Source organism: Gadus morhua, chromosome 4 (assembly GCF_902167405.1).
Source record: "Gadus morhua chromosome 4, gadMor3.0, whole genome shotgun sequence".
NCBI lineage: Eukaryota > Metazoa > Chordata > Actinopteri > Gadiformes > Gadidae > Gadus > Gadus morhua.
The window spans coordinates 18,132,762-18,153,818 of record NC_044051.1 but is presented as its reverse complement, the minus strand read 5'-3'; the positions used below and the strand labels follow the sequence as shown (position 1 = coordinate 18,153,818).

The 21,057-nt window shown below is 42.7% G+C and overlaps 1 protein-coding gene across 2 annotated transcripts in view; it reads right to left on the bottom strand.

The window, feature by feature from the left end:
- Window positions 1-21,057, bottom strand: part of LOC115541952 (netrin receptor UNC5D) — a 182,600-nt gene that overhangs the window by 62,222 nt on the left and 99,321 nt on the right. For both annotated transcript variants that reach the window (XM_030353927.1, XM_030353926.1), the window contains exons 2-4: window positions 19,532-19,729; window positions 9,248-9,391; window positions 1,491-1,594 (exon numbers count right to left, since the gene is read on the bottom strand). In XM_030353927.1, coding sequence (XP_030209787.1) covers window positions 1,491-1,594; window positions 9,248-9,391; window positions 19,532-19,729 — 446 coding nt within the window. The remainder of the gene's footprint in view (window positions 1-1,490; window positions 1,595-9,247; window positions 9,392-19,531; window positions 19,730-21,057) is intronic.

Genomic DNA, 21,057 nt, shown 5'->3' with positions numbered 1-21,057 from the left:
CAGGTACTGTAGCGAAATTACAGAATGTGTGGGCCATAAAAAAATAAAAGGTGCTTCTGGCCAAAATAAATAAATAATAGTTGAAAACTAACATTTGGGAGAAAAGCTAACAAAATTAGAATATGTAAATGTGGTTTATTTGACCGCTGTGGCGTTGTGTTGAGTATTTAAACAAATGATCACAATGCTACAACAGATGCAAGTCAAAATCTACTGTGTCGTGGGCTCAAACATAGTTTAGCAAATAAACTAATCGATGGCTGCAACAGATGCCAGAACCTGAAAGGAAAACACTAAACCTGTCTCTGAATGTAGAGGACTCTGAATGACTCACACGACCATGGTGTCATTTAGCAGACACAATACATAGTAGTTCATGGTTTGGTGTCTCGCACAAGGGCGATTAAGGGTAGGTTGCCGACATCAAAGCCAGAACCCTTCAGCTGGGAGCGAAACAGCCACACCAACGGTTCCCAAATGTTTTTTTGCCCGTGACCCCACTTCTAGCTCTGGAAATGTTTGCGACCTCAACTTAGACTTTTATGAACACAGATGTTTTTTACCGCCAAAAAAACAATTATAACATCTACGTCCTTGTAGAGTCCATCGCATCGCTCCACCATACACTAAGTGATTAGAGGCAGTTTGCTCCTGGCTAGGAGTCAACAGGCAGCTATTTCTTATAATCAGGGCATCTATGAGATTAATAAAGTTTGCTAAAATGGATCATCAAACATCCAAAGCTTACGTCTGCCAGACAAGGAACCCCATGTGCCTCTCCGAGTAGTGTCCCGACCCCAAGGTTGGGAGCCGCTGCCCTACACCATCCCGCCACAAAACATTGCATCTTCCTTGTTCTCCGTTAAGATTCCTGCTTTTCCTCTCCCCACCGTCCCAGAGCTGCCTGATACACTCCCACAGTAACCACGTCTCAGACACCCTCAAACCAGTGTGGGAGGAGGGTTAGGGAAGGTACAACCACAAGCCTAGATGCAAATATTATCCTGGGCAATACCCAGAGAAGGGACATATTTGTTGTTGCATTATTTACTGAAAACATTGTCTTTGTTAGCCTGAGTTTCTTTGAATGATGCATGAGGTGTTGTACTATTGAGTGGTTGGGAAGGGGGGGGGGGTGCACACCAATACTCCATTTGTGCGTTGTTAATCTTTCATTACACACACAAACCAAAAGGTAGCAGTCTGATACATCTTTAAGAAGGCGTCCGGAGACAGATGGAGAGGCGGCTATATGGAGGAGCTTAGCGTGGAGCATTTTAATATTCTCTTTTGTTTCATAATCCCCACAGCTATCAATACCATTATTCTTTTCAGAGAGAGAGAGAGAGAGAGAGAGAGAGAGAGAGAGAGAGAGAGAGAGAGAGAGAGAGAGAGAGAGAGAGAGAAATAATAATAAAACCCAGTCGAGATGCTATTTAGGGTGTGGGGGGGGGTTGGGGGAGGGAGGGGGGGAAGGGGAGGGGCCGTACCTCCGCCAATGGCACGCCCTCTGGGGGCCGGCAGTGCAGCACGATCATGCCCTTAAGAGGCACCTCGGTGCCCTGGGGGTCCTGCTCAAAGTTCTTCCTCAGGTCTGGAAGGAAACAGCAGAGCAGAGCGAGTCAGGGGACACCACTTATCAGGACACACACACACAAACAGACAGACACACGCACGCACGCATGCACGCACGCACACACACAAACACACTTTATGATGAATGTGCAACATAGACAAAGCTTTAAACACACACACTAACACACACAAACACAAACACCATTAAAAACATATACAGCATAAACACAATAGTCAGCAATTCAAACTAACCCAGACAAAACTGTATTCACACACACACACACACACTGTACTTATACAGACCAACTTAAAAACAAAAAAGTTTCCAAACTGACATATGCGTGACCCCCTCACACACACACACACACACACACACACACACACACACACACACACACACACACACACACACACACACACACACACACACACACACACACACACACCAACCCGGTCTCACGAAAATACGTGACACTGTCACGTTATTTAATCTATTGAAACGTGATCAGGGACACGTATTTTCAAATTTTTCGTGTCAAAAAGCACAAATTTCAAACCCATGTATTTCAATTGGAAGTATTTGTCGTGTCACTAAGCACGACTTCCAAATTAAGGTTCTGTCCGGGAGCGTTCTCCCTAATGTCCCTTAAGGAGCTCCGTACAGAACATTTATTGTTAAAAATTTTCTGTGATAACTAACAATAAGACAGCTTTTGGCCACCCGTTTCTACTTAAACTTGTCTGTGAACAATATGACAGCTTTAGGCCACCTGTTTCTACTTTCACCTTTGATTCTGAGAAATTGTGAGAATTCACGGATACATTAAATGCAGGTGCGCTGCTCTGTATGCAAACCGTGAAGGAAAAAAGGGTAGCTAGCCATAGATCTATTGTCTTGTTTTTGGCATGTGAATGGAAGTCCGCGTCGATGCCTCGCAAGTCCAGTGTCGCGAGCGGACGTTGCCATGACATCTAGAAATCATACCGTACTTAATGGGTATCATTAATATTGATGTATAGGGGTTGATTATAACTCGTGAATAATATTGTTTATACCACAGTCTGGGGGAATACTCGTATTCTGATTGACTGCAGGGTGTGTATTAACTCCTGATATAGGCCTACAGACACCTGCTAAGTAGTTCCAGTCAGTGTTTAGATTCTCTGCCCGAGCCCGAGCCCGAGCCCGACCCGACCCACGGGCCGGGTCAGGCCGATATTTCCTACCACTATCCTCGGGCCGGGCCTTTGATCGAGCGTTTTTATTTTTATTTTATCATTGGTTTATTGGCCTAATCTGAGGAGAATTAAAAAAAATGTTGGGTTGAAATCGGGCTCGGGCTCATAATTACAGTTAATCTGTCGGGGCGGGCCGGGCTCGGACAGAACGTGCACGGGCTCGGGCTTGATTTTCTTTATTAATCGAATGGGAAATGCCATAGGCCTATTTTAGGACCGAATCACCGTTAAACTTGTTTCTAATAAAATTTCTAGCGAGAAATATACTTTTTACTTGCATAATCTTTAGTCAGTGATTACGTCTGATCTTTAGTTTTATAGTTATTAGGAAGATTTTATCGGCTCGCTCGCATGTTTCAACGACGTCAGGTTGCTAGGGACGCCGCTTTCGCTAAACTAGCAGCTCACGTGTTTCCTGCGTTTGTGTTATTAAACCGTTACTGTTTCTAACAATGATATCACCTTGTTAGAAACACGTATATCTGAGAGCCAACCCAGTCGCCAAAAGCATACGTTGACAGTGTACGTTTTCGTGAACACTGGATTACGTCGCATTTCAACATAAAATAGCGTGTTATACACACACACACACACACACACACACACACACACACACACACACACACACACACACACACACACACACACACACACACACACACACACAATGCATTTCGCTGCAGATATTCCCTCAATTATTATTACTTTCAAAACGTTGGCCAAAGTGGAATTACTTTTTTATTTGGGCTGCTTCTAGGACATTTTGGGTGGATTTTGAACGGTATGTGGGCAGGACGTTTTTTGCAGGACCTGGCAACCCTACGCTGTTAGGTGCTGAAATGCTCCGGAACAGATCTGGATCCACTATGGCCAAAATACTTGTATGCCCCCCCCCCTTAAATAAATACTATGGCAGAATAAAGAATAAATTCATGCATTATCATTCAACTTGAACATGTGTTTTTACAGTATAGCGTGGTGGAGGGATGACGTATGTTGGCCAACCCGGAAGTGAGCGTCACCCTGGTCTCCCCATTGGATTTTGGATTATTGCAGAAAAATGTGCATCTTTGAAGCACATTCTGAATGGGAGTGTTTCTCCGATTTTTCCATGCTACACAGAACGAAATGTAAACCCATGCAAATAAAGACTTCATGTTCATAATAATTTAAATATCATTAATCTCCTGAGTGTGTAGGGTGGTATTCAATTGTTTTCAACGGGGCTGCATCCAGTCACTTGACCGTCATGGTTGCTATGGTGGTTGCTATCGACCGCCCCCTCTAATCCTTACATGGTTCTAAAAACCACGCGGCAAAGGAGCTGCCGTCAATTGTGTTGTTTTTGTCGTAAACTAGGGTCCGATGGTTAAAAAATAGACAGATATTCCAAGGTATCCTTAAAAGGCAGCTTGGATGTCTTTATTTTCTGCAGTTTAGACTTCTTCTATAAGCTATTTTTGAAAGCAAAACACCAAGCTCATTGATTTAACGAGGCAGGGTTATTTGTAACAATCATTCCTTCTCCTGAGTTTGCTTCCTATTTATGTCTAGTGTACAACCCTAATGTCCACAAGCATCACCCCCCCCCTCCCCATATGGATTTGGAGAATTGTTGCCACGTCCCAGTGGTGGAGGTATCATATATATGAAAGAGGGCATTCAATTATACTACAATGATCAATTAGGAGGCCGAAGCCCTAAAGGAAGTGATGCAATAGGTGACTGAGTCGACAACATTTAAGTAAACTGTACCTTGGGGTCTCTTATATATCAAAGGGGGTGTCAAAGGACGCATGTACGCTTCAACCTCTGGCTCCAGCCATACAGGAAATGACTCAGCAAGTGCTCCATCTCATTGCACCTCACCCAGCGGCTCGCTTGCAAGATTTTGGCCTGAAGTTCTTCCCAGACCTACACCGTAGCCATCCAACCTGCACATCTGAGAATCAGGCCTCTTTTTAATTATGGCAAAAAGTTATGAGAGAAATACACATTAACTTTTTTTGTCTCATATGCGGCGTGGTGCCGGCTCCTTTTGACCTTTTGACCCCAGACTTCTGGGGGAACAGCTGAATCAATTCATTAGTCAATCAGAAGTATGTAAATATCTTCCCGGTGGCGAAAGAGGGCGGACAAGGTGTCATTTAACATCTACGCTTCCAGGCGATTGCAACGGGGCCACACATGAGCATATTCAAACATGTTTAATGGTAGCAATTAGCTGTCGAAATTGGAGGCCTTAATCAATAATGAGCAGCTATTGATTTGCTTCCCGATAGAAATTTGTGACAAATGACATGTTATTTAGCATCTACACGTTGAGCTGAGTCCAATGACACCAAGCATCGCGGTGGTAACATGTATTTTACATGGTACACCTATGGTCTATGACATGATCTCGGTGTGGTAAGAGGGCGAGCTTGATCTCATTGGGCAGCTTAACGTGTAGATGCTAAATAACATGTAATTTGTCAAAAATCTCCATCGGGAAGCAAATCTATAGCTGGTCATTATTGATAAAGGCCTCCAAAAACGACAGCTAATTACTACCCCGAAACATATTCAAATATGATCATGTGTGGCACTGTTGCAATCGCCTCGAAACGTAGATGTCAAAGGACACTTTGTTTGCCCCGTTACGCCACCGGGAAGATATTTTCATACTTCTAATGGATTGTTTCATATTTTAAGGTTCTCGGAGTGAGACTTTAAGCGGCTGCAGCAGAAGTGTTGGGACGAAAGATGATATCAAGACATTTATAGAATATTCCCATTCACATTATGATTCTTCATCATAACTATCCGACCAAACATCCTTCACATTCACCGAGCGAAGATTATGAAAGTCCAGGCCCCCCCTTCCTGCACTCGGGGTCCGAGTGGGCCAAGTTTCGGGCAGGAAGGGCCCTCCCTTCCTGCCCTCGGGGTCCGACCGGGCCAAGTTTCGGTGCGGGGGTCCCAGTTAGGCCCTAGAATAAGGTATTCAAATTTATGGGCGGTAGGACCTTCCTATCTCAAAAACTGTTTTTCCACCACATTCTGAACCATTAGGTCTTGCAGGCAACACTTCTGAGGGGCTTTGTCCAAATTACAGTCCATTTGGGAAAACTTTTTTTCCCAAATGGGAAAACGTCCGCTAGAACTCCAAATCTCGGACATGTCGTTCTCGGGGCCCCGGGAAATGTGTGTAAACATTTTTGTTTCCCTAGCTATCTCGAAAAGGCCGGAAAAGGGGCGTGACCTCCAACAGTACAGTAAATATACATAAGACAGAGGTTAGTTTCTAGTCCCCATTTTTTGTGGGATGGAGGTGTACATTTGTGGCTAAAGGTGTGTAGACACAGCTGGCCTGTGGCCACGTTTTTGAAGTCTGGGGTCAAAAGGTCAAAAGGAGCCGGCACCACGCCGCTTATGAGATAACAAAAAGTTAATATGTATTTCTCTCGTAACTTTTTGTCACTATTAAAGAGAGGCCTGATTCTAAGATATGCATGTTGGATGGCTAGGGTGTAGGTCTGGGAAGAACTTCAGGCCAAAATCATGCAAGCGAGCCGCTGGGTGCAGGTGCAACGAGATGGAGCACTTGCTGAGTCATTTCCTGTAGGGCTGGAGCCACAGGTTGAAGCGTATGCGTCCTTTGAGACCCCCTTTGATATATAAGAGACCCCAGCTTACTTAAATGTTGTCAACGCAGTCACCTATTGCATCACTTCCTTTAGGGCTTCGGCCTCCTAATTGATCATTGTAGTATAATTGAATGCCCTCTTTCATATATATGATACCTCCACCACTGGGACGTGACAACAATTCTCCAAATCCATATGGGGAGGGGGGAGTGATGCTTGTGGACAGTATGGTTGTACACTAGACATAAATGGGAAGCAAACTCAGGAGAAAGAATGACCTCTCATAAATATTTATTCAATAAATTGTTTCAAATAACCCTGCCTCGTTAGACTACTGAGCTTGGTGTTTTGCTTTCAAAAATTTTCTGGAGTCTAAACTGCAGAAAATAAAAACATCCAAGCTGCCTTTTAAGAATACCTTGGAATATCTGTCTATTTTTTAACCATCGGACCCTAGTTTACGACAAAAACAACACAATTGACGGCAGCTCCTTTGCCGCGTGGTTTTTAGAACCATGTAAGGATTAGAGGGGGCGGTCGATAGCAACCACCATAGCAACCATGACGGTCAAGTGACTGGATGCAGCCACGTTGAAAAAAATTAAATACCACCCTACACACTCAGGAGATTAATGATATTTAAATTATTATGAACATGAAGTCTTTATTTGCATGGGTTTACATTTCGTTCTGTGTAGCATGGAAAAATCGGAGAAACACTCCCATTCAGAATGCATTCGTTTACATTTCGCTCTTTGGAGCACAGATATTTTTATATATTTATTTATTTTCAGTTTTTGAGGAGGTGCTTCAAAGATGCTAATTTTTCTGCCATAATCCAAAATCCAATGGAAAAACCCGTTGGCTTTTTGTTTAGGGAAACCAGGGCGACGCTCACTTCTGGGTTGGCCAACATACGTCATCCCTCCACCGCGCTATACTGTAAAAACACATGTTCAAGTTGAATGATAAAGCATGAATTTATTCTTTATTCTGCCATAGTATTTATTCAAGGGGGGGGGGGGGGGGGCATACAAGTCTTTTGGCCATAGTGGATCCAGATCTGTTCCGGAGCATTTCAGCACCTCGGGCAACAGCGCAGGGTTGCCAGGTCCTGCAAAAAAACGTCCTGCCCACATACCGTTCAAAATCCACCCAAAATGTCCTAGAAGCAGCCCAAATAAAAAAGTAATTCCACTTTGGCCAACGTTTTGAAAGTAATAATAATTGAGGGAATATCTGTTGCTGTTGTTTTAGCAGCAAATGCATTGTGTGTGTGTGTGTATGTGTGTGTGTGTGTGTGTGTGTGTGTGTGTGTGTGTGTGTGTGTGTGTGTATAACACGCTATTTTATGTTGAAATGCGACGTAATCCAGTGTTCACAAAAACGTACACTGTCAACGTTTGCTTCTGGCGACTGGGTTGGCTCTCAGATATACGTGTTTCTAACAAGATAATATCATTGTTAGATACAATAACGGTTTAATAACCCAAACGCAGGAAACACGTGAGCTGCTAGTTTAGCGAAAGCGGCGTCCCTAGCAACCTGACGTTGTTGAAACATGCGAGCGAGCCGATAAAATTTTCCTAATAACTATAAAACTAAAGATCAGACGTAATCACTGACTAAAGATTATGCAAGTAAAAAGTATATTTCTCGCTAGAAATGTTATTAGAAACAAGTTGAACGGTGATTCTGTCCTAAAATAGGCCTATTGCATTTCCCATTCGATTAAAAAAGAAAATCAAGCCCGAGCCCGTGCACGTTCTGTCCGTGCCCGGCCCCCCCCACAGATTTACTGTAATTATGAGCCCGAGCCCGATTTCAACCCAACATTTTTTTTAATTCTCCTCAGATTAGGCCTATAAACCAATGATAAAATAAAAATAAAAACGCTCGATCAAAGGCCCGGCCCGAGGATAGTGGTGGGAAATATCGGCCCGACCCGGCCCGTGGGTCGGGTCGTGTCGGGTCGGGCTCGGGCTCGGGCAGAGAATCTAAACACTGTCTGGAACTACTTAGCAGGTGTCTGTAGGCCTATATCAGGAGTTAATACACACCCTGCAGCCAATCAGAATATGAGTATTCCCCCAGACTGTGGTATAAACAATATTATTCATGAGTTATAATCAACCCCTACACATCAATATTAATGATACCCATTAAATACGGTATGATTTCTAGATGTCATGGCAACGTCCGCTCGCGACACTGGACTTGCGAGGCATCGACGCGGACTTCCATTCACATAGCCAAAAACAAGACAATAGATCTATGGCTAGATCAAAACATCAAGACATACAATTCTAAAAAGAACAGATGAAGCAGCTCCCCTTTTTTCCTTCGAGGTTTGCATACAGAGCAGCGCACCTGCATTTAATATATCCGTGAATTGTCACAATTTCTCAGAATCAAAGGTGAAAGTAGAAACGGGTGGCCTAAAGCTGTCATATTGTTCACAGACAAGTTTAAGTAGAAACGGGTGGCCAAAAGCTGGCATATTGTTAGTTATCACAGACAATTTCTAACAATAAATGTTCTGTACGGAGCTCCTTAAGGGAAATTAGGGAGAACTCTCCCGGACAGAACCTTAGTTTGGAAGTCGTGCTTAGTGACACGAAAAATACTTCAAAAAAAAATACTTCCAATTGAAATACATGAGTTTGAAATTTGTGCTTTTTGACACGAAAAATTTGAAAAAACTTGTCCCTGATCACGTTTCAATAGATTAAATAACGTGACAGTGTCACGTATTTTCGTGAGACCGGGTTGCACACACACACACACACAGCTCCCTCACTGACATGCAATGCGGACGCTGGCCTTGCGGCTCTTGGACGTCCCCAGGTGGCTCCAGGCGACACACAGACACCAGTAGTCCTCGGGCCCGTGGAAGTCCTCCACCTGCTGCCGCGACACGTTAATCAGGACCTCGCGGAACTTCATCCCTGGATGGAGAAGGAAGGAGACTGTGGTGACTGACAGGTGGGAGGCGGGACAGAGCCCGGCCGGAAGACAATGACCGAAAGGGCACGGAGTCGCGCCTCGTTGTTCTGTGACGAGATATGTACTACCGCAGAACGTATTCTCGACCATCGCGAGAGACTGGAGCTGTGTGTCCTCATTGATGAAACAGCCGTTACCTGTGTTAACGACTCAATATCTCCAGCTGTGTTTTCGTTGTTCGAGCTCCACAGTTTCTGTCGCTCGTTATTGCTTACGTTTGTTTCTGTACGTTTCTGACCCATTTTATTCAGTCCATGGATTTAATGGCGCTTACAAATTCTCCTCTTACTGGATAGACTCCTCTTACTGGAGCCATCAACGCAGGAAAAAGAATGGAGGCTCTTATTACTTTTATCTTACACTAAACACTTATTATGGGTCCTTTCATGAAGCAGGACAGGGCTAGAAGCAGCTCTGGGGAAAGGGTCCATGTGAGATATCTTCACTAGTTTAGTCTCCTACACGACTGCTGCCTGTGGCTCAATGACCGGACACTACAGGTAGAACTAAGGGTTTCAACCCCAAACCATCACGCTGGGAGTCAATCACTCTAATCTTTAGTAAATCCTGTGCCCCATGTTATGTTCTATTACATAAACTGAGACCCAATCCATTCATCCAAGCCATACTTCCTCAACCAATCACATCACCTCATGGGTCACATCTTTTTCGGAAGTTACCAATGGACGGTCAGCACTTCTACTTCTAGCCATCCAATTTCCGTAATGATTAAAACTAGAGCTGTCAGTTAAACGCGTTATTAACAGCGTTAACGCAGACCAAATTTAACGGCGTTGAATTTTTTATCGCGCGATTAACGCAATTATTTTATATTTAAAAAAAAAATAACTTTTTTTTTTTTTTTCTTTGGCTCAAAACAAAGAAGCAGTAGCCTGACTGCTATGTTCAAATGACATTGTTCAAAGCAGTCGTTTAATTGCACTATAGGCTCTTTTTTTGTATCGTCCTGTTTTGATCAGTGTATATGCCAATGTTGTTATCAATAAAAAATCATTTGCACAAGGCAAGCCGATGCACTTCACCATGTTGATAAGAGAATTAAAATTAGAAGAATTATGGGACAAAAAAATCAAGGGATATTTAGCATAGAAAAATAATTTGTGATTAATCGCGATTAATTAGAGTTAACTATGACATTAATGCGATTAATCACGATTAAATATTTTAATCGCTTGACAGCTCTAATTAAAACACATCCCTCCTACAGTTTGTCCACTTAAAACAGTTTAACTTGGAAACGGGTCGAATTAGAGAAACAAGATACGCTCTAAATATAGTTTCATCTGCCCCCGACTCTGAGAATGCTAATCGCACGGCGCAGCCATTAGGCTAATTGTTTTTCTCTCCAGAAACACGCGATACACTTGACTAGTTTCATATGAAAAGACCCAACTCATTCGATCACGTTTTGAGATTATTCTGTATATTGTCACCCCACCCTCTTAAAATGGTACAGCGAGCCAGTGATGAACGGCTGGTTGTGAGGTCAGAACAGAATAAGCCTTTCAACATATGGCTGACCTAGAAGTGTGTTGGGACTTATCCTTTTAGGGGGAGTGGGCCCTGTCCCTCGCTCTGGGAATACAAACACTGAGTTATGAATGTACCAATAGCTTTATGTTCTACATGAATATATGAAGGCTAGAGGTCACAGGAAATAATATGCCATCTGTTAGTCTTTTGTTTGTGTGTGCGTGCGTGCCTGCGTGCGTGCGTACGTGAGAAAGACAGGCAGAAGTTCCTCCTCTGACCAACGTTTTCCTAGGTGAAGGGCAGGTTGAACATGCCAATCAAAGAGGAAGAGGAGGACAAAAACAAGCTGTGTGACCTTCACAAATCCTGTCACTCAGTACAAAAAAAAGGAAAAATATTCAATTCAACACAAAAAAAGAAAAAGTAAACAACAGGACGAAGGTCGATGGCTTAGAAGACGCATCCTCCACCCTTAACTCTCCACCTGGCTCTCTCGCCTCTGCTCTTCACTCCATCTCCAACACTCCCACTCCAGGAGGAAAAGGGAGCTTTTTGCGTGTGCAAAGAGATACAGTATTGCCCCGGTTCTCCTTGATCACCCGTGTACTACCTTTCCTCTGCCCTTTCGCTCCCTCACTCACCATTATTTTCCACCGCTCTGTCTTTCTTCCTTTCCAATATTCCAATATTTTCCAATATTCTGTATGCGACTGTATGTTGCATACAGAATATCCAATGTTAAGAGAAGTACATTACACACACACACACACACACACACACACACACACACACACACACACACACACACACACACACACACACACACACACACACACACACACACAGGCTCCCCGTCACCTCCAGTCCATTCTCGGCTGGGGGTGGGGGATTACTCTGGGAGCGTTGGATGTAATCGAAGAGCACAGCGGTAGTCTCCCACGAGCCACGACCCCTCTCTCCTCCACTCCTACTCCTCGGTCGCCTTATCGCTCCTCTACCCCCCGTTCAGCCCTCCTTCCCATTCAATCTCCCCATCAAAAGACTCTGCAGGAGCCCCCCCCCCCTCACACCCCTCCCACCAAGCCAGCTTCCTCCCCACCTCTTCCTCCTATCTCTACATCCCAGTATCAGCTATTCGGTTGTTTCGGTTCCCCCCCCCCCCCCCGGCCTTTACGTGCCTCCTCCACCTGCCTCTCCTCTCTTATCTCGCCCGGCGCGGCGGTGGTGTTGAGCCTCCAACACTCCATCCCAACACTCACTCTCATTGCGGTGCCCTGAAACAAGGACTCTTACCCAGAATATCCTCCCGTTGGCTTGTGAGATCTCACTGCTAAACTCGTGACTCTAATGTTGTTTGTCGGCTTAGTCGTTTACTTTGTACATTCGGAATAAGTGCTTTGATAAACTGCACTTCAAGGCTTGGACGGGCTATTTTTGTAGCTCTTGTCAACTTGATTCCTGCAACTTGAGTCCCCGTGGACGGTCTAGGCTTTGTTAAATTGTTAAACTTTGGTCCAAAGTGTGTGTGTGTGTGTGTGTGTGTGTGTGTGTGTGTGTGTGTGTGTGTGTGTGTGTGTGTGTGTGTGTGTGTGTGTGTCTCTGTCTGTCTGTCTGTCTGTCTGTCTGTCTGTCTGTCTGTCTGTCTGTCTGTCTGTCTGTCTGTCTGTGTGTGTGTGTGTGTGTGTGTGTGTGTCTGTGTGTCTGTGTGTGTGTGTGGCAAGCCAGTCAGCTGTCATCAAAAGGCTTCCCAATTGGACAAGGATGAGGAAATATAATCGACAGTATTGTATTTGGAAAACACCTCCATATTGACCTTTTGATCATGCAGTTCCAAACTCACACGGCATTTGGAGAGTTTGTTTTGATACTATAATCCTTTTTAAATAGTCCCAAATATTGAAATCATGAAAGTGCCCGGTAACACAGTACAGGTTTCAATGGACTTTATTTTATTCATGTTATCTCTGTTATGAAAAACATTGAAACATTGCCGGGCACCATAGGTCCTTCAAATTGAGAAATATCTGAAATATCTCTCACATTTGTATCAAGATGATAGGTACATTCATGGTGATGACTGAAATATGTGTTTCAGATGTTCGGAGTCCCTGAAGGATGTTTACAGCATCTAATAAAACACCCTTGATTATATACAGCTTGCAGAGATATTGATGCATATTTAGTATTTACACATTTACGCATGCACGCCCACGCACACAACCCCACACACCCCCACACACACGCGCGCACACACACACACACACACGCACACACACACACACACACACACACATATATATATATATATATATATATATATATATATATATATATATATATATATATATATATATATATATATATTTATTATTATTATTATTATTATTATTTATTTATTTTTTTCACACACAAATTCACACACACCTGCTCCTTGGTCGGAGTAGAGCTCTCTGTTGACTTTACTTTCTTTTGTATTTTATTTTTATTTTCTTCTTTCTATTGTTGCAGGGCTCTCCCTCTCTAGTCTTTCTTTTCTTCCTCTTCTTGTTGTTACATAATTCAGTTTTTGTCTTTCTACTTTATTTCCCTTTTAATCTAACCCTTTTTCCTAATTTTCTTTATTAAACACATTAATACAAACGCACGGACCAAGACATGCATAAACACACACACACACACATAGACACTGCCACTGAGTGCCAAACACACACACTAACTTGACACGGCATGTGGTCTTTGCTCATCTTGCACACACTGCAAGGTAGGAGGTGTCACCAATAGAGGTGTGTGCGTGTGACCAGATGTATCATATAGTGGCACATCTCAATTCATATTACCAGGCTGCACAGCATTTGCTTGGGAACATCAAATTGACTACCAATATTTCACTCAATCCTACAAATACATTTGTCCCGAGAGTGACAGCTGACTGACAGACATGGCTCAATCATTTGACTAAACACAACTTGACTCAACTTTATAAGTCACAACATTGACTAGGAAGAAAATTACTATAATTGATCTGTATACGTTCACAATATGACTCAAAATATAACTCCATAATGTCCTAACGTATCGTAACATTATTCACAATATGCCTCAATAACTCCATAATATAACTCCATAACGTCCTAACTTATCATAACATTAATCACAATATGACAATAAACTAATTCAATGATTTCATTACTTAACATAATTGTATTCAAAATGCAACTCAACAATCTAACTTCATAAGGTCATAACTTATAACTTATTCCCAATAGGACTCAGCTATATTACTTCTTTATGTCATAACTTTTAACTTTATTCACAATATGACTGAACTATATTGCTTCATAATGTCATAACTTATAACTTTATTCATAATGCGACTCAACAATCTAACTACATAAGGTCATCATTTATAACTTATTCCTAATACGACTCAGCTATATTACTTCATAATGTCATAACTTTTAACTTTATTCACAATTCGACTCAACAATCTAACTTCATAATGTCATAACTTATTCCCAATATGACTCAACCTTAATTACTTCATAATGTCATAATTAATTCAATGGTCAAACTTAATTCACAATATGATAAAACAATATTATTCATAAGGTCATTAGATAATTTATTTACACAATATGATAGAAGCGGTTTGACTCATAAAACAACGGTATGACCGCACAATCACACTCAAGTTATATTGATATATCTATTGGTACAGTACACTATAGGGCATTATTTATGGTTATACCATGGTCTGGGGGAATACTCGATTCTGATTGGCGGCAGGGTGTCCATTAATTCCTGATATATGGACAGTTACTAAGTAGTTCCAGTTAAATTGTCTGCTCAGAAAAATGCATTCAATTGTATAACTAGAAAACGCGGTTATATGCTATTGTATCTGTGGTAAAAAGGCTGGGACAAAATGCGTTCATGGCTCTTAAAGCGGATGGGAGATGGCACTCTCATTGGTTTATTGCACGTTACGCCCAAACCACAACTACGGGTAATCAGGCTACAGGGTAAAATTTTTGGGATTTCCGGTTGAATAGCAACATCACCATAGAACCGCCCACAAAGCTACTTGCGTTTGGCGCTTCTCACTAGCCTTAAAAACGAGAGCTGGTAAATTGTGAAAAATGAATTAAACTGTAATCAGACAATGCGATTATATGCTATAGACCCCAGAGTATCTGTGGTATAAAGGCTGGGACGAATTTGGAATTATATAAATGTACAATGCATTACGTTAGCTCTCTGGCTCATAGCTGAGCGGACTAGAACACCTCCCATTGCCAAATCGTATCCACGGTCCGTCCTATTTACTGGAGCAGTGAACAATGTTTCCGTTGCAGAAGAACCTTACGGGAGGGTAATGATTGTTCCAGGTATAAGTCAAACCCTCGTTACCAGGGAAACTAAATTATGGCTTGTGAAAAACTTACAATTGGATTGTAAAATGCATTGAAATATAAATTAATGGTCGTAATTTATTTTCTTTGGCAAGTGACCATGGTAGAAGCGAGATAATGCCTTTCAAGGTGTCCATAATCAGGAATTAATGGCCTCCGCGTCGTCCATTAAATCCTGATAATGGACTCCTCGTCGGGCATTATCCCTTACATATTTATAACCAGTACAGGAGATGTTTGAGCATTCTTTCATTGGATAATTTTTTCATGGCTAACAATGTTGTTCCTTCAATCCATCCTCAGTGCCCCCTGGGCTGAGAAACGACAACAAGATCAAAGACACAGGCGTAACCGCAGCAACAACCACATTGTTCGGACGCACACGGCCAATAATTGCAGCTGCATTTCCCAGCGCAAACTCATTATATCCACGAATAATGATGAATGATTCATCAATACAAAACATGTTTTGTGTGTGTGGAGCGTGAGCAGGGAATACCCTTGTGGTAACTCACAGATAGATTACAACGACACATGCTGGCTTTGACTCACCGTTACCACACAAACACCAACTATAGCATACGATATAGAGCCATGACACAGCCGGAACCGTGCCCAAACAATATGTTCTGTTCTTTGTTTACTTTCTATTTCGTTGTGGCTTGTACAGAGCTCCTGGGCAGCAACGTGAGCCAAACTAGGATCAAATACAAGTTTGGTGACAGGCAACATCATATAGCAAATCCCACAGCATGTCTGGCAAGCAAATCCTGGCAGACATGATGCAAAGCATAGGGGGGGTTGTACTACAACATGGCAACCAGTACATTAAGCAGAAGAGAAAACAGAACGTTTGCTCAACCGGATTTGGTCGGCTTGCTCTGGTGGAAAACAAACAGAGACAAACAGAGCTTGGCAAGGTTAGCAACAGGGAGCTATATCTGAAAAAAATGCTTTTCTAACTAGGCTGAGTAATTGCCAAGTGTGTTACTAACCAATTATATGTTGGAAAGAAAGATATCTCTTGTTTATGAAAGAAATTCTGTCCTGGTGGAAAACATTGTCTTAGCAATGTTAAGCAATTCATTTAAATTCCATCATCTAAGGTATTGGTTGGTGTGTTTGTGATTGTGTGAGAATGTGTGAATGTCAACTATAACATGAACACAGTCATTTTAGCTGTTTCACAGATTAGCTGTTTGATAAGGTGTCGGCCACCCGTTGCCTTCTGGGTAATGGAGGAATATCCAGCTGCTACGGCTTTGAAGCTCCCGTCTCCTCCTAATCCAACGTCTTTGGAGTGATGGTGGTGGTGAGTGAATCAATAGCATGAATTAGAGGATGGCACCTACTCATCCTAATCACACCGCACAAGCTCATTAAAAGAAGTGTGTTGACTTGTGGATGAACGTGGTACTTGTATGGACTTACAGAGGAGCCATCTTTCTCCATCCTCACTATATTGTTTAATCATAATAATAGAGAGGATATGAATGATGAATGAATGAGGATGATACATTAACAAATACATGTTAGGGATGGGCTGTGACAGAACTCTCTGTATCTGTATGTTTTCAACCATCAGTATTCAAACTATAAATAACTGTATAGCTGGATTTGTGTTCAGGTTAAAGCAATAATAACAGGGTCTTCAGCCAGAAATAGTTATACGTAGAAGAATTATAATATGCTCTGGCCTAAATATTATCATTCTTGAAGTATTCACACCCTAACAGTTTTGTTTTTTTTTGCAACCCCTTATGATTAGGAACCACTTCCTGGACTTTATATAATCAATTATTGATTAATTTATATGTACTTGTATTATTTTGTGCATTTTTTGGTCATTAGTCATTAAGTCTAGCCTATTTTGTGTTTGAATATATAGAAACAAATTCTGTATCCACAGATATATAGCAGTTTCGATAGAAAAGGGATCCCAAAAGTTAGTGAAAGGCTAACATGATTATTGCAGCCATTAGGCCTGTTTAGCAATAGCGATGAGGAGGTGGTTATTAACAAATATCCAGACTTTTGAATAATGTATGTTTATTACATTACGATGGACTAAGGTAGCATAAATTATGCATTTTGTGGTATTCTATTTGATCCATAAATAATCATCCATTCATTCATAATAGTTATTTTATTTATTCTACATTGCATGTTATGGGAACATGATCAAATAATGTAATTTGTAAATCGTAAGTATATTTAGCAATACTTTGTCAAGTGTTACTCCATATGAAAATAGGTACATTATTGTGCTGCAAGAGCTCTTAAAAATACCTTTAGGTGTCGTAAATTAAGTATAACAAATATGAGGTTGGTGACTATATTTACACTCTCTTTTTCAACACAACCCAGCATGACCAGCCTATTAATTGGTATATCCTAATATATCCTATAGTAGCTGCAGATGGGATCAGAAAGTGCTGAATAAAATTAAATTAAAAATTAAAAAAATATTTTGGCACTTCAACTTCTTTCTTATTTTCAGTCCTCTGGCATGCTAGTCCAGAATAAAGATTCAGCTCTCAATATCTGGCGGCAGTATGTGTGCGTGTGGGGGGGGGGGGGGGGGGGGGGGAGCATCATTGAGATCCATCTCTATCCTGTACCCCTGGCCCTTACACAAGTTCATAGCTACTAGCACAGGTGCAACTATATTTCCTGCTATTTACTCTCCTCTCCCCCTCTGCTGCCCTCCCCGCATTCTGCTCTTTCACAGCCTCCCTCTCTCTCTCTCTCTCTCTCTGGCAAGAGGGAGATAGTGGGAGAGAGATGGCGAGAGTGAGAAAGGGAGAGACAGAAGTAGAGAGCGAGTAAGAGCGATGGTGACTGGGGATAAGGAGATAGATGGGAGTGGTTCTATAAATGACCGGGCCAGTGAAGACGTAGCGACCGGGTGTTGGCCGCTAAGAGGAGATAGCCATCAGGGCCGTTTGTCAAGGCTGTCACATTCACAATTAGGGACAGTATTTTGAGGCCACGTGTTTTTGTCATGTAACCCTTCACGCATTTCCTATGTGACTCTATCCAATTAAGGATTGCTGCGTTTATCGCAAATCTGAACAAAAGTTTTTGATTTTTTTCCACCAATTTAATGGCAAACGTGTGATTTTGCCCGTCGTTCTCCTGGTCGTCAAGTCGACGTGTTAACGCCATGGTTGTCATGATGATTTCTCTTCTCGCTTGAAATCCGATCTTGATCAAAATCGAGTCGATCCTGTTAAATTTTTCCAGCCCGAACATGGAGTCACATGAAGGTGGGATCCAACCCGCGGCCCACTTATCAATGGGTTGCATCACACACCAGCCAACTAATCTTCATCATCTCTCTTGCGCTCAAAGGCGCAGTATCGAACAATCAAACAATTAAAGCCTTTTATGGCTAGGTGGCTACTGTGCTCCTATTTCCGCCGTATTGAACGTGACAAATGAGCTAACGCAGCCAGGCAGATATATACTTTAAGGGTGGGGGAGGGTCAGTTGGGTGTAGCCTGAGGCATAGTCAATAGGCTCCTTATGCAGAGTCCATCCCTTAAGATGTTATTCCTGCCCACCGAGGATCTGAGGATCTTCAGACCTTCTCACCCTCATGTGAAACGGAGAGCAATTTTGACAAGCGAGAGTGGAAGCTAGAGGTTATATGTCTGTGTGTGGGTGTGTAGGTGTGTGTACACACGTACTAGAATTGTGTGCTGTATACTTGTAGGATTGAGTTGAAGTTGGAGGTTGTGTGTATGATGAGTGTGTGTGCGCATGAGCCTGCATGACTGCATGGGTGCATCCGTCTGTGTTTGTGTTTGTGCATACTGAGATCTGACCCTGTGTATAAACTGTAGCAATTTACACTGCGGTACACTGAATCTAGTGTAGGTGTTTGAGTGTGTGTGTGTGCGTGTGTTAATCTGAGTGAGTGCGTAAGTGTGTTTAGTGAGGGTGCGATTGAGGAATTGAGCGAGCCAGTGAGTGAGTGAGCAAGTGAGTGAACATGTGAGTGAGTGTGTGAGTAAGTGAGTAACTTCATTAGTGAGTGTATGAGTGAGTGAGTGAGTGAGTAAGTGACTTCATTAGTGAGTTTGTAGTGGGTGGTACTGTGTGTGCTTGAGTGGGTGGGTGGGTGCTTGGGTGCGTGCGTGCTCGGTGCGTGCGTGCTCGGTGTGCTCATACCGGTGCCCAGGTCGGTGTGCTCCTGGGCCAGGTGCTGGCTCTGATGGACCCATTCCCCGTTGCACTTGAAGAAGATCTGCAGCGCGGGCTGGGCCCGGCAGCGCAGCTGGATGGGGTTGCTCTTGATGATGTAGGCGTCGTCGGGCTCCTGCAGGAAGCGGGGGAGGGTCCCGGACTGGAGGGCCTCGCCCCTGGACCCTGGGACACACACACAGGCACACGGTCACTATATACATCTATACACAAGGTCACAGTGCCTTTAGCTGAACTTTACAGTTGTTGAAGTCGGTTCTGTGTCAATTTGGGTTTGTTTGATTACCCCGGCTCATTATTCACCTTCAAATAAAAAATGTTTAAATCTATCAAATAAATTAATAAATTCATTCATTAATAATAAATACTTAATAATCTCAAATATTAAGTATTTACTTATTTACTAATACAGCATTGTATTGAATGGGTACAGCCACTCACATCATTTGAATAAATCCCAGAAATTACTCCAAGACACCCATATCAATCCACACAATACAAACTTCACAAAACCTGTTCTTCTACTACTCCTGACACACATACACACACACATACATGCCCTACAACTCCATCTGTGGCAAATAGAAAGTAAGTAGCAGAAACTTCCCACCCAGAGTAGGTAAGTTAATGATAATCTTTCTGCGAGTCAGGTAAACATTCTCATATTGCAAGTCCTACCCAACCAAAGAACCACTCTGCCGTCTTCCAGGGTGTGCTCGTGTCTTCTGATTGGTATTCCTGACACGTGATTGGATCCCGTGGAGGGGTGGAGGTGATTACACTGTATTTAAATCCCTCAGGATAACAGGAGAAACCTGTCCACGGTTAGTGTGAAGCCTTCAGAAGGCCAGGTAGCTGTATCTCTATCCAACCCCACAAGGATTACAGAGCTCACTCCAGTCCACCCCTCCCTCCTTTCCATCTTTACCCCTCTCCTCAGCTTCCTACCCTGTCCATCACTCTCTCTCGCTCTCTGTCTCTGGATCGATCTAATCCTTCTCCCGCTCCTGAAGGATATTCTAGATTGAGGGGAGACGTTTGTGGGTCTGTGTGTCTGCTAGCCTGCCAGTGTCTATCCTTCTGGAGAGTGCTTACTTATGTGCGTTTTTGTGTGTGTGTGTGTGTGTGTGTGTGTGTGTGTGTGTGTCTGTGTGTGTGCTTCTGTGTGTGTGTGTGTGTGTGTGTGTGTGTGTGTGTGTGTGTGTGTGTGTGTGTGTGTGTATGTGTGCGTGTGGGTGTGTGTCTGTGGTTGTGCGTGATGGATATGAGGCGCCGCCTGGGACAGAATTCATACTTGGTCTTACAAACACTATTATAATCTCACATTATAATAGTGTTATATTATAATCTCACTCCACTATACTCATACACACAAACTATTATACTCCTTTTACATGTACATATGTATGAGAGTGTATAGTCGTGTATGTGAGAGAGTATAGTAGTGTATGTGAGAGAGAATAGTAGTGTATGTGAGAGAGTATAGTAGTGTA